This window comes from Sus scrofa, chromosome 1, assembly GCF_054392235.1.
Source record: "Sus scrofa isolate SSC_HxYL_T2T_F1_AM1 chromosome 1, Sscrofa_HxYL_maternal_Yorkshire_Landrace_v2.0, whole genome shotgun sequence".
Lineage (NCBI taxonomy): Eukaryota > Metazoa > Chordata > Mammalia > Artiodactyla > Suidae > Sus > Sus scrofa.
Window position 1 is genome coordinate 16,373,561 of NC_139383.1, and position 25,891 is coordinate 16,399,451.

The window sequence follows — 25,891 nt, forward strand, 5'->3', positions numbered from 1 at the left end:
CTTAGCTTGGAAAACTGTCTTTATGTGCACTTCAGAGTATATCATCTTCTCTTCCACTGCCCGCCATTCCTCCAGGGAATAAGACTGGCTCTAGCTCCTTAGGTGCTAGTGGATAACTGAAAATTCCTGAACGTTTTAACACACAGTCAACTGATGTATAAACCACACCCAGCATACTTTCCTTCCTGCCTGGTGTTGTGGTAACTTCCTCCTCCTCCTCCTGAGAGAACTTGAAAAGGCTCTTCATTTTCCTGTGCTTTTAAAAGGAAGGAAAAAAATACATTTATACACAGCCTTATCCGTCTGACTTTATTCTGCCTGAGTAAGAGGCTGCACTGTAGGCAGGTGGATGCTGTTGGCTGTACTCTAATGGCACTCATTAACCCATCACTCACAGATACAAAGCGTAATTAAAATAATAGTTAAGGGTGCAAGTGAAAGTTAATAAATGAGATAAAGTGTATGGTATAAAATTTTAGGAAGGATTTCCATTTATAATTACTTGCTAAAAAAAAGAAAATACTGTGTCATCCCAGCCATAGAAAACAGATCCTCGGGGAGACTGGCCAGGCCCCAGGTCTCACAGCTAAGGAGAGAAGGAGGGATAGGAATCATTGCCCACAAGCCTGCACTCTCCAAGGAAAACCTCCTACACTGTTCTTCCAAGAGTCTACAAGCTCCTGCTTAACTGATTAACCAAGACTCTGCCATCATTTAAAGTTAGAACTAGTGATTTCTAGCAACTTAGAGAATGATGAAGGACATGGGAAAAAGTGTTACTAGCTAGGTGACTTTAGGGTTAAATTGAACGGTATACTATTATTTATTCATCTAGAATATTGAGACAGTCCATCACACAGGGCTATTATTCCTCAACAAAAACAAGCAGAATGAAACCTCCCTCCCTCCCTCTACTACCTGCCATCCTTCTTCCACTCTATACTTACCTATTTAGCAGAAATCTAAGGTGGTTTTAAAACCCAATCATTTCTTTCTTGAACAATGTGTGTGTTTTTTTTTTTTTTAAGAGTTGCACCCACGGCATACGTAAGTTCCCAGGCTAGGGGTCAAATCGGTGCTGCAGCTGCCAGCCACAGCCACAGCCATGCCAAATCTGAGCCTCATCTGTGACCTACACTGCATCTCAGAGCAATGCCAGATCCTTAACCCACTGAGCAGAGCCGGGGATTGAAACCCATCCTCATGGAAATGAGTCAGTTTTGTTACTGCTGAGCCACAATGGGAAGTCCCTAAACAATGTTTTAAATGAAAGGTTGCAATCAAAAAAATTTTTTTATTAAAACAAAGTATCTATCACATGGAGTAAAGATATGTATTATGTACCAGATCACATTGTAAAATATACATCAATATGGGTGATGGTTTAAAAAAAACCAAACACCACTGTAGGGTCAATAGGATTATACTTGGAACCACAGGAGCAAAGGCACATTCTAATTCCATGACACTGATGGACTCATTAACTAATTTGAAACTTGGTTTCAGCCAGTGTTATGTGAAAGGAGCTGTTATATATGTAATTGTCACCTGGGCAAAGTTTTTATTCCAAAAAGACTTTTTTATTCCTTCAAAAAAAAAGAAAAGTTTATTTTAGAGTGAGAACATGTCACTGTTTTAAAATCCTGGTTCATTGAAGGTAAGTAGTCTTGGTACAGGATACAATCAAATCATGATACGCTTCAATGCTTTTATACTGAGTCACATACTTAATATAAAGGCACATTTTACTGAATAAAAAAATAAGTGTTAAGTTCTTGAGCTTTTAAATTAGAATTTCATAAAGTGCTTTTCATAAAGTCATATATTATAGTAATTAAGTGGATATAATTTCCCTAACAAAAGGCACCTTGAAAAGTATTGGCACATGGCATTTGTCTTGCCTTTTTTTTTTTTTTTTTTGGTTGTTTCGAGTTTCTTCATGTCTTCCATTTCATTTTAATTTCCCTTAATAATTCATCATCTGAACAGCCAGCCCTATTATAGAATAAGATGAGCTTTGTGACTTTAAAGGTCAAGTTTTTGGCAGTTTTAGGAGTTTAGGGATTTTTCTAGTATACAAACTGATTCTTAATGATTTAAAGAAAATTATATTCGAGTGGCAAATCTGAACCAACAGTCTAATGCAGAGTCCATGATTCGAGGTGGTGTCTTAAATACATGTTTTATCTCCAGGTTTTTCTGCTGTTTTCTCTGGACCATCTGAATATAAGTTGAGAGCTGTCACAGGTATAACATTCACTTTATCCAACTGAAGAATTCCTCTGAAATACAAAAAGGAAAATTAAATGTTTCTTCTGTCTAGTTTGGCAGTAAAACAGGGCTACATTGAGGTTATAATTAAGTTTATACCTGGGGGTAGGTGCGTTTGCTTCTTTTGGTTTCGTTTATGATGGCTGTATAAACTCTTAGGTCCAAAGTTCACTTTAACCAAACTAACTGAGAGAACAGAAAGGAAAAAGAGGGAGCTCCTTACAAGAGGACAAGAGGACAGGGGAGGTAAAGATCCCCAAGGCAAACAAAGACCTTGTTTTGCACAAGCTGGGCAAAAAAGGCGAAGCCCCAGCAGCTTTCTAAGCACCACTCCTCTGGAATGCAGCCTTTACGCAGATCTTTAGACAGCATTTTTCCTTCTGCTGCTGAAGTACCTGATCAGGGAGACCTCTGGATTGGATCCAAAATCTTGTATTGCAAGTTCAATATTACCCTCATCGAAACATCAATAGGAGTTCCCTTGTGGTACAGCAGGTTAAGCATCTGGCATTGTTACTGCAGCGGCTTGGGTTGCCGCTATGGGTGGGTTCGATCCCTGGCTGGGGAATGTCCATGTGCCATGGGTGCCGTCAAAACAAAAACATCAACAGAAGTTACCTGTTTATAGAACCAAACAAGCTGATTTCTAAATTTCACAAAGAAAAAACTGTGCAATAGCCATAACATTTTTTTTGTCTTTTGTCTTTTTGTTGTTGTTGTTGTTGTTGTTGCTATCTCTTGGGCCGCTTCCGCAGCATATGGAGGTTCCCAGGCTAGGGGTTGAATCGGAGCTGTAGCCACCGGCCTACGCCAGAGCCACAGCAATGCAGGATCCGAGCCGCGTCTGCAACCTACACCACAGCTCACGGCAACGCCGGATCGTTAACCCACTGAGCAAGGGCAGGGACCGAACCCGCGACCTCATGGTTCCTAGTCGGATTCGTTAACCACTGCGCCACGAGGGGAACTCCCATAACATTTTTTAAAAAAAGAAAAAGGCAGTGAAAAGACAGCAGACCTAAGCAGCTATCAGAGGTTTTGTTAAAGCATGATAGTAATTAAAACCATGGTACTGGCACAGGAACAGACAAGTAGATCAGTGGAAGAAGAAAGCACAGAAACAAAACTAACACATAGGAATGTAGGTGACAGTAAATTCCAAGTCAACAGGCAAATTACTAACAGAATAATGGCCTCAGAAAATCAACTCTAGCTCAAACTGTACACAAAAGTGATGGTAAAAAGTTTTAAGAAAACAATGTAATTTTAAAATGGGAAAGGCCTATTAAAAAAAAAATTAAAACCCTAAAAGCCATAAAGGAACAACATGAATTGCTTTTTCTCCAAATGAAAAACTTCTGTGTAATATAGAATACCATATATAAAAGCAAAAGGCAAATCATAATCTGGGATTTAAAAATATACGTATATCTGCAATATATATTATGTATGTAGAATAGACAAAGGAGCTCCTACATAGTGATAATTACAAAAGGCAATACAACTGAAAAATGGGCAAAGGTATATATCAATAGGCATGTCACAGGAGAAATCCACACAGCCAACTATTACAAAGATGACAGACTTGGCTAGACCTAGATAGGGAAAGATGCCATTAAGAAAAAAATGGAAATTATTTATTATTATTATTTTTCAATGGCCACATCCATAGCATATGGAAGTTTCCAGGCCAGGAACTGAATCCAAGCCACAGCTGTGACCTATGCCGCAGCTGTGGCAATGCTAAATCCTTTAACCCACTGCACCAGGCCAAGGGCTGAATCCGTGCCTCTGTAGCAACCTGAGCTACTGCAGATGCTTAATCCACTGCACCACAGCAGGAGCTCCAGAAAATGGAAATTAAAATGAGATTTTTTTTTTCCCCACAGTTACAAAAGCAAAAAAGACTGCTATCAGGTGTTGAGAAGATGTTAAATACATATACTTTTTGATCCAGTACTTTCACTTTTTAGGACTCTATTCTACATTAATGTACCTGTGCAGAGATATATGTACATTAAGAATATGCATTAGAGCATTTGTAGAAGTTAAATGACATTGGACATGACCCAAATGTCTAGTAGAGGAATGGTTTATGGCACAGCCATACTGTGAAACACTACGCAGCCATAAAGAGAATGAATAAGCCCACAGATGTTCTGAAAGGAAAAGATCTTAAGCCACAGTTCCCAGACTGCACTGAGACCCCTGGGATGGCTCCCAGGGGCACCACAGAGAAGATAAACTTTTTAAGACTTTAGGAGTGCCCGTCGTGGCTCAATGGTCAAACCTACAACCTCATGGTTCCTAGTCAGATTTGTTTCCACTGCGTCACAATGGGAACTCCCAAGTTACAGAATTCTTCCCATCTAATTAATACATCTTGGACTTCTTTCTCCTACAAGCTGCACGAAATCCCCACTGCATATTATTTGTGAACCATTAGTTGTCAGCCCTCATTGATACATAGTTCAGAGTTTCCTCTTCTGCTTTTGTTTTCTGTTACAAGCAGTGCTGCAGTGAATATCCTGCTACTCTCCAAAAATTTATATCATTTTAAATTGACACTTTGAGGTTGAAAATACAGAGGGAACCTTCTTATTTCATTTCTTCCTTATTAGACACACTGTGTTTTCCATTAAAGACGTTGGTTTCCTTTTTCTCTAATAAACTAGGTTCTTACAGAGTAGAGTTTGCCCACCCATATTTGAATTCCCAAGACAGGTGTCTTGACCATAATAGGTATCTAATAAATGTCTTTTAATTTTGCTCAAGTTGAAAGATGGGCCAGAAAAAAAAAGATGATTATTTTCCCTTCCACTTGTCTTACTCCTAGTTTTTGTATTTTCTACTCTAAAATATAGTAAAGATAATTACTTTTTAATCTTTAAAAATACTAATGTAGTTCAAAAATAAGAAATACTTACTTGTATTCACAAACTGGGAAAAGCACTTTTAAGATAGTTATTACTACAACTGCTCCGATAATTCCAACCACCATGACATTCAAAAACATAAAAAATACTGGGAAAACACTGCTCCAGAACCTGCAGAGATCTTTTCTGAACTTTTCCATCCACTGACACATCACCTACAAGAAAAAAAAAAAAAAAAGAGTTTTGATTAGATATGCAAGTTTCATTTCAGCTCTAAGAAATTTTAAAAATTATTTTCTTGTTTGGGGTGATGATAACATCACATATCTTTTGTGTGTGTGTGTGTGTGTGTGTGTGTGTGTGTGTGTATCTGTCTGTCTGTCTTTTTAGGGCCGCACCCTCAGCATATGGAAGTTCTCAGGCTAGGGGTTGAATCGGAGCTGTAGCCACCGGCCTACACCACGGCCACAGTCACGTGGGATCAGAGCCACGTCTTCTACCTTCACCACAGCTCACAGCAACTCCATATCCTTAAACCACTGAGCGAGGCCAGGGATCGAACCCGAGTCCTCATAGATGCTAGTTGGATTTGTTAACCACTGAGCCACGACAGGAACTCCAATATCACATATCTTGACTATCCTGGCGGTGACCTGGATGTCTACACTTGACAAAACTTATCTAACCCTACCTTTCTTTTTTATTTTTTTGTCTTTTGTCATTTTAGGGCCGCACCTGCAGCATATGGAGGTTCCCAGGCTAGGGGTCTAATCAGAGCTACAGCCGCCAGCCTACACCACAGCCACAGCAACGCTGGATGCAAGCCGCCCAAGCCGAGTCTTTGAGCTACACCACAGCTCACGGCAACATCAGATCCTTAACTCACTGAGTGAGGCCAGGGATCGAACCCACAACCTCATGGTTCCTAGTCGGATTCATTTCCACTGCGCCACTTCATCTAACCCTACCATTTAAATGGCTACATTTTATTTTTAAGGTAACCCTACCATTTAAATGGGTACATTTTATTTTCAAATGTACCTCAAAGCTATTTACAATTTTTAAAATTATGTGTAACAAGACAGGCACAGAAATGTTACTATCCTTTACAATTATTTACACTGTGGTCTAACTATAAACCCGGAGAAAATAATCGCTAACTCACAAGAAGGGTGGCCACTTACACAAAACGGACCCATCAGCTATGTGTTTCCAATAGTCAGAGTGCAAGAGAAGGTGAGAAACACAAAGAAACTAGTAGCTTTTGGAACAGATGGAGATTTCACTGTGCGCCAAACGTATTTCTATACTTAAAGAGTGACAGAGGAAGCTCAGGCATGCAGTGATGGCATGGGCTTTGTTTTTGCTGCCTTTGTTTGTTTTTGCTTTTTAGGGCCACACCCGTGGCATACGGAGGTTCCCAGGCTAGGGGTCGAAGTGGAGCTGCAGCTGGCATGGGCTTTGAAGAATCTGTTCTTGGGCTGCTTTGCTCTGAGGGAAATGGGGACAAAGAGGGCACTATCCTTCTGGTGCAAAAAGTGACTCAGGTTTCTCCAGCAGCCCCAGTAAGTAATCCTAACCCTCAGTGAGAACCTCTTCAAAGAACCAGCTCTGGAATCCTTTGAGACCAACCACAGATCCTGCTCACTTGAGTGTGGGTCCCATCGTATGGTAAGGAACTGCAGTTAGAATAAGGCTAGGGGGGAGTTCAGCGGTTAATGAATCCGACTAGGAACCATGAAGTTTCGGGTTCAATCCCTGGCCTTGCTCAGTGGGTTAAGGATCTGGTGTTGCCATGAGCTGTGGTGTAGGTCGCAGACACAGCTTGGACCCCACATTGCTAGCCCAAGAATTGCTTAGTCACTGCAAAAGATGCTGAATGGACCACGTGTGCGTGTGTGTGTGTGTGTGTGTGTTTGAAGTTACAGAATAAACAGACAAATGGGGATATGAGAAAGACTTTGAAACCCCAAACAAAATGAAATCCATTGCCTTGATAATCATTATCTGACTATATCATTTTGAAGTGAAACTTCAAAACAGGAATACCTAAAAGCATCACATTAAAACACTGATGAGTTCACTATTAGCGATATCCTCTGGATCCAATCCTCATACTTTCCACCTCATTTTAAATGCTAATATTTATTTTCGGAGTTCCCGTTGTGGCACAGTGGAAACGAACCTGACTGGGAACCATGAGGATGCAGGTTCCATCCCTGGCCTCGCGCAGTGGGTTAAGGATCTGGCACTGCAGAGAGCTGTGGTGTAGGTCGCAGATGTGGCTCGGATCCCGAGTTGCTGTGGCTCTAGCATAGGCTGGCAGCTACAGCTCCGATTCGACCCCTAGCCTGGGAATCTCCATATGCCACGGGAGCGGCGCAAGAAATGGCAAAAAGACAAAAAAAAAATGTTCTTTACTATAACCGTAAATGCTTGTAATGCAGATAGAGATAATCCCAAATACCTGATTTACCTTATACGAAGACGGAGGCTCTGCTCTAAGAGGAGTTTCAGGTAATTTGCCAGGTAAAGCGTCTTCATCTACAGTGGTTTCCACATTCCTGATGAGATACTGGCTGGTGGTTTGCAAAGAACTAACACTTTCTCCTGAGGAGAAAGAGCCGAGTTATCAAAACGCTAGGCACGTGCTGGAATCTCTCCCACTAGTCCCAAGGTCACTATGCCAATGACCTTTCTTTTTTTTTGCTTTTTAGGGCCACACCCATGGCATATGCAGGTTCCCAGTCTAGGGGTCTAATTGGAGCTACAGCTGCCGGCCTACACTACAGCCACAGCAACGCAGGATCCTTAACCCACAGAGCAAGGCCAGGGATTGGACCTGCATCCTCATGGATGCTAGTCGGATTCATTGACCGCTGAGCCACAACAGGAACTCCCCAATGGCATTTACTGTATAGCAAGAACATACTTTTTTCCATTGGAGAAAAACAAACATTTGATGGTCTGTATTTAAATGCCCCAAAGGAATTCCAAATTAAGACAGTTATTAGGGAGCTACAGCAGCCACAATTCTGTCACATAGAAAGTCAAATTTTTTAAAGTTCTGTTTTTCAATGGAAAAAAATGGATACTTCCACCTCTAAATGAGCAATATTCTTACCATGTATTTTGTGATCATTACCAAGTAAGAGTAGACAGATGATTACAGCAAAATGTCGCTATGTAATCAGCATTGATCACAATCTATGAGGGCCTCAGATGGATTTGTAAAGCGATACATGTTATAATAAAGCATTTTGTTTTTTTAAAATGAGTTTTTTCCTATTACAGTTGGTTTACAGTGTTCTGTCATTTTTCTACTATACAGCAAAGTGACCCAGTCACACACATATATACATTCTTTTTCTCACACTATCCTCCATCATGCTCCATCATAAGTGACTATAGTTCCCTGTGCTACAGAGCAGGCTCTCACTGCTTATCCACTCCACATGCAATACTTTGCATCTACTAACCCCAGACTCCTGGACCATCCCACGCCCTCCCCCTCCCTAAAGCATTTCTAAAAGAAGCTTACTTCCAAACATATTCACTAGGATTAAAAACTTAGCAACTAAAGCAATAATTTCCTTAATACTTTAAATAACAGTCTTTTAAAGTACCTTTTTTAGAGAGGCTGGGAAGGGTAAATAAAATATCACTGTCGCGGGAAATCGAGTGTAGCATGCTTTCTTCCAGGGGCAGGGTGTAGTTCGAATGTCTGAGTACTCCCTGATTCTTGACTAAAATATCAATTTCGGTAACGTCTCTTTGTTGAGCCTATGAAAAAAGGATAGGCAATTAACAGTTTATTTTAAATAATGGCACAATCTGGTAAGAATCTAAAAAAACTGAACTTTCCTCCCTGATTTTTGAAACTGAAAAACTTGTCCTATTCACACAATTCCTCTTTATCACCCTCCACTGCATTTAAGGCATTTAATTTGCAACTTGAATCATATGCCTGTGTGCTCTGGTTCTCACTATGTAAGCTTGCTCTCAGTTCCATTTCATTGACTTAGAGAGACTCAGCCAGAGGAAATGGTAGCAGAGCTACCAACCAAATTCAGCCTCTTCACTTACTTGCTCTGGTTAATGGTGTTCGCAATATTTTAAAACATGTATAAATATGACCTTTTAAAAAATCAAGACTTAGGAGTTCCCTTCGTGGCGCAGTGGTTAACGAATCCGACTAGGAACCATGAGGTTGCGGGTTCGGTCCCTGCCCTTGCTCAGTGGGTTAACGATCTGGCGTTGCCGTGAGCTGTGGTGTAGGTTGCAGACGCGGCTCGGATCCCGAGTTGCTGTGGCTCTGGCGTAGGCCGGTGGCTACAGCTCCGATTCAACCCCTAGCCTGGGAACCTCCATATGCCGAGGGAGCGGCCCAAGAAATAGCAACAACAGCAACAACAACAACAACAGACAAAAAGACAAAAGACAAAAAAAAAAAAAAAAATCAAGACTTAGAGTTCCTGTTGTGGCTCAGTGTAAGGAACTTGACTAGTATCCAAGAGGAAGCAGGTTCGATCCATGACCTCGACTGGCGTTGCCATGAGCTGTGGTGTAGGTCGCAGACGTGGCTCGGATCTGGCGTTGCTGTGGCTGTGCTGTAGGCTGGCAGCTACAGCTCTGATTCAACCTCTAGCCTGGGAACTTCCATTTGCCAGGGGTGTGGCCCTAAAAATAAATAAATAAATAAAAATTAGGACTTTAATGATAAACAAGTAAATGCCATTTTAAAACAAGTAAAAAGTTCTAAATGATTGGATACAGATGACATTAGTGGACGTTTTTCCTTATCAAGTCAGAAATAAATAACAAAATAACTGAACACATGCCTGACACTGAACACAAATCTTTATAATTTAATTCCCAATTAATAAGAATATACCATCTTACTTGTTTTCCATCCATCTCTACTACCTCTTCTTGAATGACAATGAGTTGCAAACTGGAACCAGATGTCATAGGCCACTCATGGACTAAAATCCTTACACTGACAATTCCAAAATATTCTTTTTCCTCCAAATTTTCCAGATTTTCATTCTTCACTATAAAAAAAAAAAAAACAAAAAGGAGTGACAGCTTTGAGTAAAAAACGCCACCAAATCAGTTACTGAATTTGATTATTTTGATGATGTTTACGTGGAACAAGACAGCTGCACATCAGTATCTTTGCCTTCTTCCTCTCGGACCTCACTGATGTTTCAGATTTATGAAAACAAAGACAACCTGACAAAGCCTTACAATGCCTATACTCATCTGAAAAGGGAAAAATGTTGGATGGTTTGTAGATCTTGTAAAGAACGCCACCCTGGCAACATCTTTCCCACTCTCTTAAACAGGCTGTCAATGAACCTACAAGGCTTAACTATTTACCAAAAAAAAAGCAGGCCAGAAGACAGAATCCCATGTTTTAGCAAAGTGAGGACCTCCATCCATCCACCCATCCATTCATCCCCAAAAGCCAGTGGTAGAAGGGCCCAGGCAGTACTCATCACTGTCAACAGGGCAGCATGGGGAAGTGGGTGGGAAAGCCCTGTAACTACTCTTCACGAATGGACGAGGGGGTAGGGTTAGCTACTGGCCATGTTCTCTTGCTGAAAACTCCCACCCTCGCCCCAGTGACAATGGGTGGTAGCAGCTGCAGCTGGTCTGCAAAGCCAATGGCTACTCTATGAAAACAGGAATTCCTGCTGTGGCACAGTGGGTTAAGAATATAACTGCAGTGCCTCAGGTCTCTGCAGAGGCTTAGGTTCAATTCCTGGCCTAGGAACTTCTATCAAAAAAAAAAAAAAAAAAAAAGCTGGAAGTGCTATAGAAAATGATAAAGCAATATAAACCAATGAAACTGCTTTGCAAAAGAAGTATTTTATTTCTGTCCCTCAAATGTTGTCATCTGAGGATTATTTGCCAAAAAGGAGCCCAGATGGACGCTGTGCTGGGAAATTCAGCTGTTTAAACTGATTCTGTGCCTTTATAGAGCTATTCCCTTGATCTAAACTGCTCCTCCCATACATTTTATTTGCTTTTTGGGGGGGCCAGTACCTGTGGGGATTGAGCTTGCATCACAACAGTGACCTAAACCACAACAATGCCAGATCCTTAACCAAGTAAGCCACCAGGGAACTCCTCTTCCTAAAGATTTTTTTTTTTTTTTTTTTTTGGTCTTTTTGCCATTTCTTGGGCCGTTCCTGCGGCATATGGAGGTTCCCAGGCTAGGGGTCTAATCAGAGCTGCAGCTGCCAGCCTACACCACAGCCACAGCAACTCAGGATCTGAGCTGCATCTGCGACCTACACACCACAGCTCACTGAAACACCGGATCCTTAAGCCACTGAGCAAGGCCAGGGATCGAACCTGCAACTTCATGGTTCCTAGATGGATTCATTAACCACTGCACCACAACAGGAACTCCCCAAAGATTTTTTTAAAAACTCCTATTTAGGAAGTTCTAGATACCATGGCCCTACAATGCTGAGTTCCTGCCTTTTTTGGGGGGAGGGGCACATTCATGGAATGTGGAAGTTCCCAGCCAAGAATCCAATCCAAGCAATGCTGGATCCTTAACCCACTGTGTCAGGATAGGGACTGAACTACACCACAATAGCAAACTGAGCCACTGCAGAGACAATGCTGGATCCTTAACCAACAACGCCTAGCAGGAATTCTGAGTTCATGCCTCTTTCTTTTTTTTAAGCAAGTATACATGGAAAGCAGTATTTACTAAAACTAACCATATATTAAGTCTCTTCAAAGGTTTAAAATTATACAGAATATATCTCTGATGATAGAGGTAGAATCAGTTTAAAAAAAAAAGTCCCCAACTGTTTGAAAATTAAACAATATACTTCCAGAAATATCACAAATACTTAGAAAGCACCATAAATGGAATGATAATAAAGATATATAATGAATCAAGTATAGGATACAAGTGCTCAGAGAAACATTTACCACCTTAAATGTGTATATCAAAACAGATAATAAGAATAGCATACAAGGAGTTTCCATTCTGGCTCAGCAGCAATGAATCTGACTAGTATCCATGAGGACACAGGTTCAATCCCTGGCCTCGCTCAGTGGGTTAAGGATCTGGCGTTGCCATGAGCTGTGGTGTAGGTCACAGACCCGGCTCAGATCTCACGTTGCTGTGGTTGTGGTATAGGCCGGCAGCTACAGCTCCAATTTGACTCATAGCCTGGGAACCTCCATAGTCACGGCTGTGGCCTGAAAGAGACCAAAAAAAAAAAAAAAGAATACTATACAAAATTCTCATATTCTTTATCTCATTCAAATAATAGTACATCCCAATGTAACCTGTTTGTTTGTCTTTAAACAATTCAAGATTTTAAAAAGTTAAAAAAGAAAATGTTATATATGGACATATGGACATAAAGGTAGAAGGAATTGAAAACTAGAGAATCAGAAAGACGGTACACTTTTCTCTTTATCTTTTACAGCTGTAATAAGCATACTTCCAGAGGTTTTGCCTCCTGCTTGTAAAGCTCCATTTACTACCTATAGGCACATCTCACATTGTTATCAACCTCCCAGACACGCAGTTCCAAGCAATACCTATCTTATGACAGAGAAAATGCGAATACGCCAGAAATAACCAATGTAAAAGGGAAAAGTTTTAAACACATTAGTGTTACTATATACTCTAGTAATTATGTATATTATTATTATTATTATTATTATTATCTTGTCTTTTTATGGCTGCCCCTGTGGCATGTGGAAGTTCCCAGGCTAGGGGTTGAACTGGAGCTACAGCTGCCAGCCTACACCACAGCCACAGCAACACAGGATCCGAGCCGCGTCTGCAACCTATACTACAGCTCACAGCAACGCCAGATCCTTAACCCACTGAGCGAGGCCAGGGATTGAACCTGCATCCTCATGGTTCCTACTAGGGTTTGTTAACCACTGAGCCACAACGGAAACTCCCAGTGTATATTATTAATTTAAAGTGGGAATATGTAACATCAAAAAATTGTGCTTCACTAATTTAGTGTTACTAAAAACAAAACAATTATGGAAGTAATTCAGTAATAGTACTTACCTATCAAAGTCTGACAGCTTATTCGGGTTACACCTCTATTTACAGGGAAGTCATTTACATATACCTGTCCACTCTCATAGGTTATGTTAAGAACAACCTTAAAATAAAGCAGCATATTCATTAATTCCAGTGGTTTACAAATGATGACAAACTCTTCATGTCAAAAACACAACATCTAACTAAATTAGATATGCAGATTAAAAAAAAAGAAAAGAGGCTGCATAGTACCTAGCTAAAGAATAAAAACACGACCAAAGGAGACAGACCTGTTCTTTGGATTCCGTCCCATCGTCTCTCAGGGTCGTTACGTTAATCCTGATGCTGTCCTGCAAAACAAGCATCACACAACTGGATAGATATGTATTTCCCAAACTGAGAATAATTCAGTCTTTTTCTTCTCCCTCAGTTACACTTACTGTAGATCACTTACAGCAACATTAACAGAACACTTTTAAAAACTCATCAATTCCATTTTTGCAGTCTTTTAAATGCCTTTATTCACAATTCCAGTTTTTCATAATCTATATACTTTTTTTTCTAAAGATATGCTTTTTTTTTTTTTTGTCTTTTTGCCATTTCTAGGGCCACTTCCCGCAGCACATGGAGGTTCCCAGGATAAGGGTCGAATCGGAGCTGTAGCCGCCAGCCTACGCCAGAGCCACAGCAACGCGGGATCCGAGCCACATCTGCAACCTACACCACAGCTCACGGCAACACCGGATCCTTAACCCACTGAGCAAGGCCAGGGATTGAACCCACAACCTCATGGTTCCTAGTTGGATTCGTTAACCACTGTGCTACGACGGGAACTCCCATAATCTATATACTTTTCCATTTAATTATGAAATATATCACACACCTGAGCATATAATATGCAAATACAGTTTACGAGGAAAGATTCATTGACACAACATTATGAATCAACTATAATTAAAAAACAAAAAAGATTCACATTCACACATCTACCACTTAAGTTCAAGCCTAGAATATCATCCACACTCTACATGTTCCCTGCATGACCCTTTACTCTTCCTTCCTTTCCTTTGTCTTTTTAAGGCCACATCCAAGGCATATGGAAGAACCCAGGCTAAGGGTCCAATCGGAGCTGCAGCTGCCAGCCTACACCACAGCCATAGCAACTCAGGATCCGAGCTGCATCTGCGACCTACACCACAGCTCATGGCAACGCTGGATCCTTAACCCTCTGAGCAAAGCTAGGGATCGAACCCACGTCCTCATGCATACTAGTCGGGTTCGTTACCGCTGAGCCATGACAGGAACTCCTGCATAAGCTTTTCTGCCACATTTCCCTCCTGCGCCTCAGAAGGAATCCCTATATCATCTTCTTTGTTAACATTTCTTGCTTTTTTAATACTTCACCTGTGTACCTGTCTCTAAACAACATATTGTTTAGTTTTATCTGTTCCTGAACTTTATGTAAGTGGAATAATACAGTATGTATTCTTCTGGAACTTCTTTTATTTAAAATTGTTAATGCCATCTCCCAAAGCAATAGAAATAAACACAAAAATAAAATGAGACCTAATCAAACTTACAAGCTTTTGCACAGCAAAGGAACCCATTAAAAAAAAAAAGAGAGAGAGAGAGAAACTAAAAGACAACCTACAGAATGGGAAAAAACAGTTACAAAAATGTAACCAACAAGAGATTCATCTCCAAAATATACAAACTCCTACAACTCAACAACAAAAAAACCAAACAACCCAATCAAAAACTGGGCAGAAGACCTAAATAGACATTTCTTTGAAGACATACAGATGGCCAGTAGGCACATGAAAATATGCTTGGCATCACTAATTATTAGAGAAATGCAAATCTACTACAATGAGGTACCACTTCACACTGGTCAGAATGTCCATTGTTAATAAGACTACAAGTAACAAATGCTGGAAAGGGTATGGAGAAAAATGAACCCTCCTACAATGCTGGTGGGAATGCACACTGGTGCAACCACCAATGAAAAACGGTAGGAGAGTCCTCAGAAAACTAAATATAGAACTACCATATGACCCAGCAATCTCACTCCGGGACATATATCCAGACAAAACCAGAATTCAAAAAGATACATGCACCCCTATGTTCACTACAGCACTATTCACAATAGGTAAGACATGAAAGCAACCTAAATATTCACTGACAGACGAATGGATTAAGAAGATGTGGTACCTATATACAATGGAATACTACTCAACCATAAAAAGAATGGAATAATGCCATTTGCAGCAACATGGATACAACCAGAGATTGTCATATTAAGCGAAGTCAAATCACAGAGAGAAAGACAAGTATCATATAATATCACTTATATGTGGAATCTAAAATATGGCACAAATGAACCTATTTACAGAATAGAAACAGACTTACAGACATAGAGAACAGACTTGCGGTTGCTAAGGGGGAGGGGCAGAGGAGTAGGATGGATGGGGAGTATGGGGTTAATAGATGCAAACTATTACATTTAGAATGGATAAGCAATGAGATCCTACTTCACACCACAGGGAACTATAGCCAGTCTCTTGTGACAGAACATGATGGAAGGTAATATGGGAAAAAGAATGTACATATATGTATGACTGGGTCACTTTGCTGTACAACAGAAACAGACACAAAACTGTAAATCAACTATAATTTAAAATTTTTTCATAAAAAAATAAAATATGGTACAAATGAGCCCATCTACAAAGTAGAAACAGATTCACAGACATGGAAAACAGACTTGTGGTTGCCAAGGGGAAGGGGGGAGAGAGTGCGATGGACTGGGAGTTTGAGATAAGTAGATGCAAACTATTACATTTAGAATGGATAGACAACAAGGTCCTACTATATAGCACAGGGAGCTATAGCCGATCTCCTGGAAGAGACCATGATAGAAAATTATATATGCATTTTTTTAAAAGAATGTATATATGTATGACCGAGTCACTCCGCTATACAGCATAAGTTAGCACAACATTGCAAATCAACTATAATAGAATAAAAGTTAATGCCTGCAGCTATAGACATTTATTTACAGTGTGTGTAACGTATCAATTGTGTGATGCATATTATATTGATGTAATATACCATCAATTTACTCATTTGTTCCACTATCATTTGAAACATTCAAAATGTTTCCAACTTTATTGTTTTCATACACAAAGGTGCTCCAACTCTTCTTAATTGTGTCCCCTCCCGCCCATGGACAAGGACCTAAACAATCAGTTTTAGTGCCTCTCATTGGTATACTCAAAAGTCCAGTCAAATATTTAAGTTTATTCATGATACACTTCCTACAGAGAAGAAAGTACTATTTTAAGTATTCAGGATCACAGGAACTATAATTTGTCATTTGTAAGTCAAATTCTTTCCTGAGTTTATTCACAGACAGACATTATCCTAGAATAAAAACAAGACTCCTCTTAAATAATTTTTCAGTGGACATTCTTAATTTCAAAAAGAGAAAAATCATTCATAAACATCAAACTAATATACAGGTGTGTTTCTTGGCATGGTGAGCAACCCTAATGCCTTCTATATTTCTAACAAATGAGAGGCTAAGACTGAAGCAATTTTATGAGGTCGACTGATTTCTGGGACAACCTGAGGTCGAGGATTCTAACATGGAAGCCCAGACCATTCATTTAGATGACTTGGAATACTTTTCAATTCCCACAGGAGCCCAGGAAGCATAAAGACTAGTGAGTCTGCAGATCCCAGCCTGGCCTTCGCCTGGCCCACCCTCACCTAGAATGAAGTGTGGGCTAGAACAAACCAACATTCAATATACCACCAAGTTGGTGGTTGTATCATTTTATGCCCAAAGTCCAGCCAAGAATTCATTCCTCTTTTCAAGCTAAAGGATCTGTTAACTATGGACTGTCGTTTTTTTTTTTTTTTTTTTTTTTTTTTTTTTGTCTTTTGTCTTTTTGTTGTTGTTGCTATTTCTTGGGCCGCTCCCTCGGCATATGGAGGTTCCCAAGCTAGGGGTTGAATCGGAGCTGTAGCCACCGGCCTACGTCAGGGCCACAGCAACGCGGGATACGAGCCGCGTCTGCAACCTACACCACAGCTCACGGCAACGCCGGATCATTAACCCACTGAGCAAGGGCAGGGACCGAACCCGCAACCTCATGGTTCCTAGTCGGATTCGTTAACCACTGCGCCACGATGGGAACTCCTGGACTGTCGTTCTTTTAACAGCCCACAGATTAACTCTCAAATGATATGCTCTAAGAAACCTTTTTACAGCTTCTGCCTTTCAGTAGAGAACACACACTATATTGTTAGCAATTGATTACTTACATGGATCACCTGCCCAGGAGAATATGGAATCTGTGACAGACAATTCAGACACTGGTACACTATATTTTCCAGAGAACCAAGTTCAATTAAATTCGTTTGGTCCTGCTGAATGATTTCATATCAGGAGAAACTCTTATCCCTTACTGCCTCCTGACGCAAAGTTCAGAGCCAGGTCATAATTTTTGTTCTTAAGAGCCTCTGACTGAACTGGAAGTTCAGGCTTGTGGGCCAGGGCAGTGTATACTTAACAAGTGAGTGGCAGAACGGAAGTTTCTCTCTGCTCTTTTTTTTTTTTTCCCCTTTTTATAGGGCCACTCCCATGGCAATATGGAGGTTCCCAGGCTAGGGGTCGAATCGGAGCTATAGCTGCTGGCCTATAACACAGCCACAGCAACGCGGGATCTGAGCCACATCTGCGACCTACACCACAGCTCACAGCAATGCCGGATCCTTAACCCACTGATCGAGGCCAGGGATCAAACCCACAACCTCATGGTTCCTAGTCGGGTTCGTTAACCACTGTGCCACATCAGGAACTCCCATCCCTGCTCATTTTCAATTCCCTAATTCCTTCATTCCCAGGATGCCCATCTGGGACAAAATGGCTTTCTAAGGACAAAGGTAATAGATACCCGGTTTAAAATAAGTTAAGTCTAAGGGAAATATAGGAAATAAAGATTTACACGTACAAGAAAATAAGTGTTCTCTGGATATCTCTTTGGTGATCAAGTTTTTTGTGGGTTTTTGTTTGTTTGCTTTTTTAAGGGCTGCACCTGTGGCATATGGAAGTTCCCAGGCTAGGGGTCAAATTGGAGCTGCAGCCACCAGCCTAGGCCACAGCCACAGCAACTCAGGATCTGAGCTGCGTCTGGGACATGGCAACACCAGATCCTTGATCCACTAAGCAAGGCAGGGATCAAACCCATGTCCTCGTGGATACATTTCTGCTGTGCCACAAGGGGAATTCCATCGAGTAATTTTAACATTAGAAGAATGTACTAAAAAACTTGTATGATTTCACAATGTGTGTAAACTAAACTTCTGACTTGACTACACATGTAAACAAAACAGAAAAGTGCTTATAATTCAGTAAATCTGTGTCACTGAAAAGATACAGGGAATATTTTCCTCACTTCAACCAGTTTTTTACACACTTAGATCAGGCTGGATACAGAGATGAACAAGTGAACAGATGTGTAATAAAGTATAGTGATATAAATGGAGTCTAAGTTTTTGATTATTCAACATGGTACCCACTAACAACATGTGGCTATTTACATTTAAGTTAATGAAAACTACATAACGTTCGAAAAACTCAGCTCCTCCATTGCACTGGCCACTTTTCAAACATTCAAAAACCACAACAGTCTAGAGGCTACTGCAAATGGAAAGAGCAGACACATATCATCACTGTACCAAGGTCAACTGGACAGCTCTTATCTACTTAAAAATTTTTTTTCCATTTTTTGGACAGCTATAATCTAATATGGGTGACCACTGTAATTTTTTTTTTTTTTTTTTTTTTTTGCCTTTTAGGGCCAAACTCTCAGCATATGGAAGTTCCCAGGCTAGGGGTTGAATCAGAGCTACAGCTGCCAGCCTACACCACAGCCACAGCCACAGGGATATGAGCCTCCTCTGTGACCTACACCACATCTCACAGCAAGTACAGATCGCTGAGCAAGGCCAGGGATCGAACCCGCATCTTTATGGATACTAGTAGGATTTGTTTCTGCTGTGCCACGATGGGAACTCCTGTGAAATTCTTTTCAATGTTCTGCACCTTTGAAAATTTTCACAAACACTAACAAATGTCTAGATCAAGAGGTCTCAGCCTCCCATATACACATTCCCAAGGAATGAGATTCTCCTTCTAGCTGCAGAACATTCATTTAATCTATGAAATTCTGAGTGTAAGTCTGGACTTTCCAAAAGTGCAATAAAGTCACTAGGAGAACTGAAATGAAACTCGCTAAGAACCCACAATGTAGTGTATTTTCAGCTTGCAGTCAAAATGCATTTTTTTTCCATTCAGATTCTAGGGACATTTGTCTTTCACTGTGATGAATGTTTAAAATCTGTTAAAGGGGAAAACTATGTCTCTATTTCCAGAACTTTAGGAAATTACTTCACTTTTATTTGGTCTCACATTCATATTTCTGAACAGCTGCAACAGCAGTGACATATCTCAGATACAAGTGGTTCTTCGAGCTTAGGATGGTGTGGCTTCTTGGAATGTCCCAATAGAACTGAAACCCAGATATACTATTATTATACCCAAGAGGCTGACGAAACTCTAATACACTGAAAGTAAAAAAGGTGGTATTTATGGTGTCCGCCACTCCTGAGTTTTGAGTATTCAAGTCTTGATGAGTAAGAAAAGGTGCACCAATGTCGTATCTTTTCTCTGGGAAAATCGAATTTTAAAGTCCAGACTTTTCCTTACCACACATTCAACTGATGAAAAGGCAAATATTGGTTAAGAACAGCCGGATTCCACATGGCGAGAGCAATGAGAAAGCAGTGAGAAAAAGCAGTAAGAAAGCATGGAGAAAGCAGTGAGAACCAGCCACCCTTCAGTACAAGCACGAAGTGGTTCTCAGACTTTAGCCGGCTTCGGAATCACCTGGAGACCTTGCTGAAACAGATGGCTGGGTCCCCACCCAGCGCTCGGATGAGTCCGTTTCTACCAGGTTCCCAAGGCATGCCTCTAACACCACCCGCCAAAGGGACGGCGTCGGGGTCAGTTTGGCGTCTTCAACCTCTGCCCCTCTCCCGCCCGGGCGACCCGGCTTGCTTGCACCCCGGAGCCCGGCGCGCCGGGGGAAAGCATCCCTTCCCGCCACCCGTGGGAGCAGACAGGTGGCCTGGAAATGCTCTCACGCCCTCTCATTGAGCAACTTCCACATTTCCTCGGCACATAAACACTGCCTTGCCCCAGAGCCTGGCTCTACCCCAAGAAGGCGCCATTACAAAAGGTCGAGATCACTTCTGATCGGCTACTTTGGACAGAAAAACCCCTTCCGGATGGCGACAACTTGGACTGCAGTAACAACCAGTGCGGCTGCGCCGGACTTAACCACACATTAAAGAGCCCCCTTGGCTCTCTCGCGTCGCCTCTCCCCCGCCGTCCCCATCTCCTGGGGCGCCTTTCCCCGCTCCCTCTTTGGAGGCCGGTCCCCGAGGCCAGGCCCGCCCGCCAGAGGTGCAGGGTGTCCATGGGGACGCCGCAGTCCCACATACCCGGCCCGGGATTCCTCCCAGGATCCCGGGGGAGGTACGGCCGAGCCGTGTTCGCCTGGCCCTACCTTTAGGGCTCCGGGAGGCAGCGGCGGCTCAAGGGTCCCCCTGGTTAACCAGCAAGCGGCCGGCAGGGCCGCGAGGAGGAGCAGCTGGAGGGCCAGCGGCGCCCGCGAAGCGCCCTCCATCTTGGACCGGCCGGTGGGGGGCGGCGGGGTCAGCGGGCAACAAGGAGCCGAGGGCAGAGCTGGCCCGAGGGGCGGAGCCTCTCCTGGGGGCGGGGCTTGGAGGGGGTGGGGCGAGAGCCAGGCGGGACCGGAAGACTCCGAGAGCCTCAGAGGTCCGGGGCTGCAGGACCACGATGCAACGTTAGGGGCGGGGTCAAGTCTCAGAAAGTCTGTTTTTGCCCTTAAACCAGCCCTCTGATTTGGAGAGAATTTCCTTAACTGAGTGTAAACATTTTCGTTGCCATTATTTTTGAATTAATGTATACTGTATATGGATATAGCTATGTCTGTGTGTATTTATCCATATCTATAAAGTGAAAATATGGTAATATATGAGAACACTGCTGTAAACATATTAATAAAGGTATATCACGTTTGAGGAGAAATTTTATTAAATAGGTACTTCTCACCTTTGTTTGCTCTTGGTAATTGCCTGAGTACGTTTAAAAATTACTGATTCCGGGAGTTCCCGTCGTGGCTCAGCGGTTAACTCACCCCAACTAGCATCCATGAAGACTTGGTTCCCTCCCTGGCCTCTCTCAGTGGGTTAAAGATCCGGTGTTGCCATGAGCTGCGGTGTAGGTTGCAGACGAAGCAGCTCAGATCTCACATTGCTGTGGCTCTGGCTTAGGCGGCAGCTACAGCTCCCTAGCCTGGGAACCACCATGTGCCTCAGGGGCGGCCCTAAAAAGACACCCCCCAAAAAAAATTGATTCTAGAAGTTCCTGTTATGGCTCAGCGCATTAAGTACCAACTGTTGTCTATGAGAAGATGCAAGTTCCATCCCTAGCCTCCCTCAGTGGGTTAGGGATCCAGTGTAGCCAAAAGCTGGGGGCGGAAAGCATAGGGGGAGGGCGTGGGGTGGATCCAGCAGATGTGGCTTTAGGCCTCAGCTGCAGCTCAGATAGGACCCCTAATCTGGGAACTTCCTTATGCTTCAGGTGAGGCAGAAAAAATAAATAAACAAATAAAAATTACCAATGCTGGTGTCTTTGGGGGCACTGGAGCTTCTGATTTAATGAGTTTGGGCTGCCACTGGGGCATTGGTAGTTTTCAAATTTCCCCAAGTGATTTATTGTGCCAAGGTTGAGGATCATTGGCAACCCAAGGGAACAACACTCTCCACTGGAAGCTGGGCCCCCTGAGCTCTCAGGGCCTTTCTGGTCAGTTTCTTAATCTATAAATTGGAGATGATAGATTTTTTTCTTCCCCCCATCAGATTAAAAAAAAAATTTTTTTTTAATCCACAGAGAACTATACCTAATCACTTGTGATGGAACATGATGGAGGACAATGTAAGAAAGAGAATGTATGTATATGTATAACTGGGTCAGTTTACAGCAGAAATTGACAGAACACTGTAAATCAACTATAATAAAAATTTTGAAAAATTGTTTTATGAAACCCTTTAAAGCAGATGTGAAAATAAATAGGAGAAACTCCATTTAAAATAAAGCCTGAGAGGAGTTCCTGCTGTGGCACAATGGGAGTGGTGGCATCTCTACAGCCAGGTTCCTTCCTCCTTGCGCACAATGGATTAAAGGATCCAGGTAGGTCTTGCAGCCTCGCATTCCCTGGCCTGGGAACTTCCATATGCCATGGGTGTGCCCCCCCCCAAAAAAAGTTAGAACTCCTGCTCTGTTCCGAAGGACTTTTACTCAAAATAGCCCCTCCCAACTTCCCCCTTTCCTCTATAAAAGCCAGTCCCTCTCCTTTGTTCTGCAATGTAATTTCCGGTTCACCTACTTTGCAAGGCCTTTACTGCAGTTCTTCTGTTATTTCTAAATAAACTCATTTTGATGGTAAAATAACTAGCTATTTTATGTTTAAGGTTAACAGAGAAAATGCCAAGAAATTTAGGCATTTCGTGTTAACAGGATTGCATAGGGAAGAACTTGGAGGTGTTGCCATTCAGGCAGAGTTAGAAACAGTGTTTCTTTAAAATAAAACTTTTGGGAGTTCCCCATGGCTCAGTGGTTAAGGAATCCAACTAGGAACCATGAGGTTGCAGGTTCGATCCCTGGCCTCACTCAGTGGGTTAAGGATCCGGTGTTGCCGTGAGCTGTGGTGTAGGTTGCAGACGCAGCTCAGATCCTGCATTGCTGTGGCTGTGGCTACAGCTCTGATTCGACCCCTAGCCTGGGAACCTCCATTTTCCGCGGGAGCGCCCCAAGAAATGGCAAAAAGACAAAAATAAATAAATAAATAAATAAAAATAAAACATAAAACTTTTGATGTTAAAAACACAAATCTCTGTTTCTCTTTTAGTTCCTCTTCCTCTTAACAACCCTTTCCCCCAGGGTAAACTACAAGATCTTTGAACAGTAAACTGCAGTCATTTAACTAATTCCTTGCCTACTCTGAGATACCCAACAATATTAAGAACGGGCAAGTGGTTTGTGCAATGATGTCTCACCTGCTGGTGGGTTTCAACTGCAATCACTGGCCTTTTCATTCTGTCTCAAACTGCTGGGATTAAACACAAATCAAATCTGACGGTCAGAACCTGTGCCATATGTGCATCTGTGTAATTTGAATTAGTAATATATGTATTAGGTTCCAAAGTATATTTGAAAGGAAAAGCAGGTGGGGAAGTTGGTGGCATAGTTTGTATCTCCCCAAAGAGGCCTGCATGTTGTTCCATTATTCTTTCACTTGTCTTCAAAAGAGTTCAAATCTAGCAGAACTGTCAAAGCCTAGCGTGGCGACTTCCCTGGGGGTCTAGTGATTATGACTTGGCACTTGCACTCCTGTGGCCTGGGTTCAATCCCTGGTCTGGGAGCTGAGATCCCACATCAAGCTGCTGAATGCTACGGCCAAAAACCAAACAGTTTATTTCTGTGCACATTAGATGCTTGATGTTCTTTGAAGATAATCTTTCAGATAGGAGAAGATATTCTCTTTTAAAAAATGGGTTTTTTTGGCTTTGCCCGTGGCATGTGGAAGTTTCTGGGCCAGGGATGGAAACTGTGCCACAGCAGTGACAACACTGGATCCTTAACTGCTGGGCCACCAGGGGACTCCTAAGAAATTTTTATACATAGAAAACAAAGTGTATAAAGTATATTAAAAATTATCATTGGGAGGAGTTCCCGTCATGGCTCAGTGGTTAACGAATCCAACTAGGAACCATGAGGCGGCGGGTTCGATCCCCGGCCTTGCTCAGTGGGTTAAGGATCCAGCGTTGACTTGAGCTGTGGTGTAGGTTGCAGATGCAGCTCGGATCCCGAGTTGCTGTGGCTCTGGCATAGGCCGCTGGCTACAGCTCCGATTAGACCCCTAGCTTGGGAACCTCCATATGCCGTGGGAGCGGCCCAAGAAATGGCAAAAAGACAAAACAAAAAAATATATCATTGGGAGTTCCCTTTGTGGTTCAGCAGTTAACAAACCTGACTAAGATTCATGAGGATTCAGATTCAATCCCTGGCCTCCATCAATCCCTGGCCTCCTCCATTAAAGATCCATGCTTGCCCTGAGCTGCGGTGTAGATTGTAGACATGGTTCTGAACCCAAGTTGCTGTGGCTATGGTGTAGGCCGGCAGTTGGAGCTCTGATTTGACCCCTAGACTGGGAACTTCCATATGCGGCAGGTGTGGCCCTAAAAAGCAAAAATAAAAATAAAAATTATCATTATTCTCACACAAAATAGTACTTTTGACACCAAACTTTGACATATTTCCTTTTGCAGCAACTGATTCCATTATTTTTATCACTCTTACAATCAAAACTTGAATTCTTTTTCTGTAGTCCAAAAGCAGACTTAGCACCAAAGGACAATCTGGGACATGGTCTGTGTCTGTTTCCAATTTCTGGGAGTGAGTGAGTCACTGCAGTTCTCTTGCAACACAATCCAGTCCATTATTTTCCAGAGTTACTCAATTACATAGTTTCGAACTTCCTGAAGACCCTCAGGAAATGATAAAAAGGAGATTTACACAGTTTATGTAAATCCATTCACACAGTTTACCTTATTTTTCTTTTAATATATTTTAAAACTGCTTATACTGTACCCTTCTTGTTTGTGTATTTATAGAGATTAGGCTTTTTGCCCTGAGTTACAGAGTAGTAAGGGAGGGAGCTGTAGTTTTTAATATTGTTACTCCTTTTTTTTTTTTTTTTTTTGTCTTTTTGCCATTTCTTGGGCTGCTCCCACGGCATATGGAGGTTCCCAGGCTAGGGGTCGAATTGGAGCTGTAGCCACCAGCCTACGCCAGAGCCACAGCAACGCAGGATCCGAGCCGCGTCTGCGACCTACACCACAGCTCACGGCAACTCCGGATCGTAAACCCAGTGAGCAAGGCCAGGGATCGAACCCGAAACCTCATGGTTCCTAGTCGGATTCATTAACCACTGCGCCACGACGGGAACTCCTAATATTGTTATTCTGAATGAACATGTTCTATTGGTTCATAAAATTTTTTAAAAAGTAAAATCCATAATTTGGTCTTTTTTTCCCCTTTTTTCTTTTTTGGCCACCCTGTGGCATATGGGCTCAGATCCAAGCCACAGTTGCAACCTGCACTGCAGCTGTGGCAATGCCAGATCCCTTACCACACCGTTTCTGTGTCCTGGTGCTGCAGAACAGAATCAAGCCTGTGTCCTGCTGCTACAAAAATGTTGCCAATCCTGCTGCGCCACAGTGGGAACTCCAAATTTGGTCTTCTCTTTTTTTGGTTGTGCCCACAGCATGCAGAAGTTCCAGGGCCAGGGATTGAACCCACGCCACTGCTGCAGCAGTGACACATTGGATTCTTAACCACTAGGCCACCAGGGAACTGCAATTTAGTTTGTTTTTATATGTTTATGGAGATTATGATAATATGTTTTGTTAAGTGGACTTTGTAAAAACATGAGCTGGATTGAGAGAAACAAAGAGACAGGAAAGTGTGGGAGATCTTTGCCTCCTCTCC

The 25,891-nt window shown here is 42.1% G+C and overlaps 1 protein-coding gene across 3 annotated transcripts; it reads right to left on the reverse strand.

The window, feature by feature from the left end:
* Positions 1-1,274: 1,274 nt before the first annotated feature.
* GINM1 (glycosylated integral membrane protein 1) lies at positions 1,275-21,027 on the reverse strand. 3 transcript variants are annotated; one of them, XM_021086898.2, is made up of 8 exons: positions 20,823-21,027; positions 13,479-13,538; positions 13,213-13,309; positions 10,050-10,201; positions 8,774-8,930; positions 7,624-7,757; positions 5,199-5,362; positions 1,275-2,282 (listed from the first exon to the last, which is right to left on the reverse strand). In XM_021086898.2, the coding sequence occupies exons 1-8, from the start codon at positions 20,940-20,942 to the stop codon at positions 2,171-2,173; spliced, it is 996 nt and encodes a 331-aa protein (XP_020942557.1). In that variant the 5' UTR covers positions 20,943-21,027; the 3' UTR covers positions 1,275-2,170. The 3 variants fall into 3 exon arrangements, with proteins under 3 accessions (XP_020942557.1, XP_084880125.1, XP_084880119.1); XM_085023999.1 differs by lacking the exon at positions 13,213-13,309; XM_085023993.1 differs by lacking the exon at positions 7,624-7,757.
* Between the last annotated feature and the right edge of the window lie 4,864 nt (positions 21,028-25,891).

Excerpts from the sequence above, each read along its gene's own strand:
- GINM1 (XM_021086898.2), bottom strand. The coding sequence starts at position 20,942 with ATGGAGGGCGCTTCGCGGGCGCCGCTGGCCCTCCAGCTGCTCCTCCTC. Across the intron at positions 13,539-20,822 it reads TGCCTCCCGGAGCCCTAAAG|GACAGCATCAGGATTAACGT; the intron begins GTAGGGCCAGGC and ends CTTGTTTTGCAG. Across the intron at positions 5,363-7,623 it reads AGCCTCCGTCTTCGTATAAG|GTGATGTGTCAGTGGATGGA; the intron begins GTAAATCAGGTA and ends TTTTTCTTGTAG.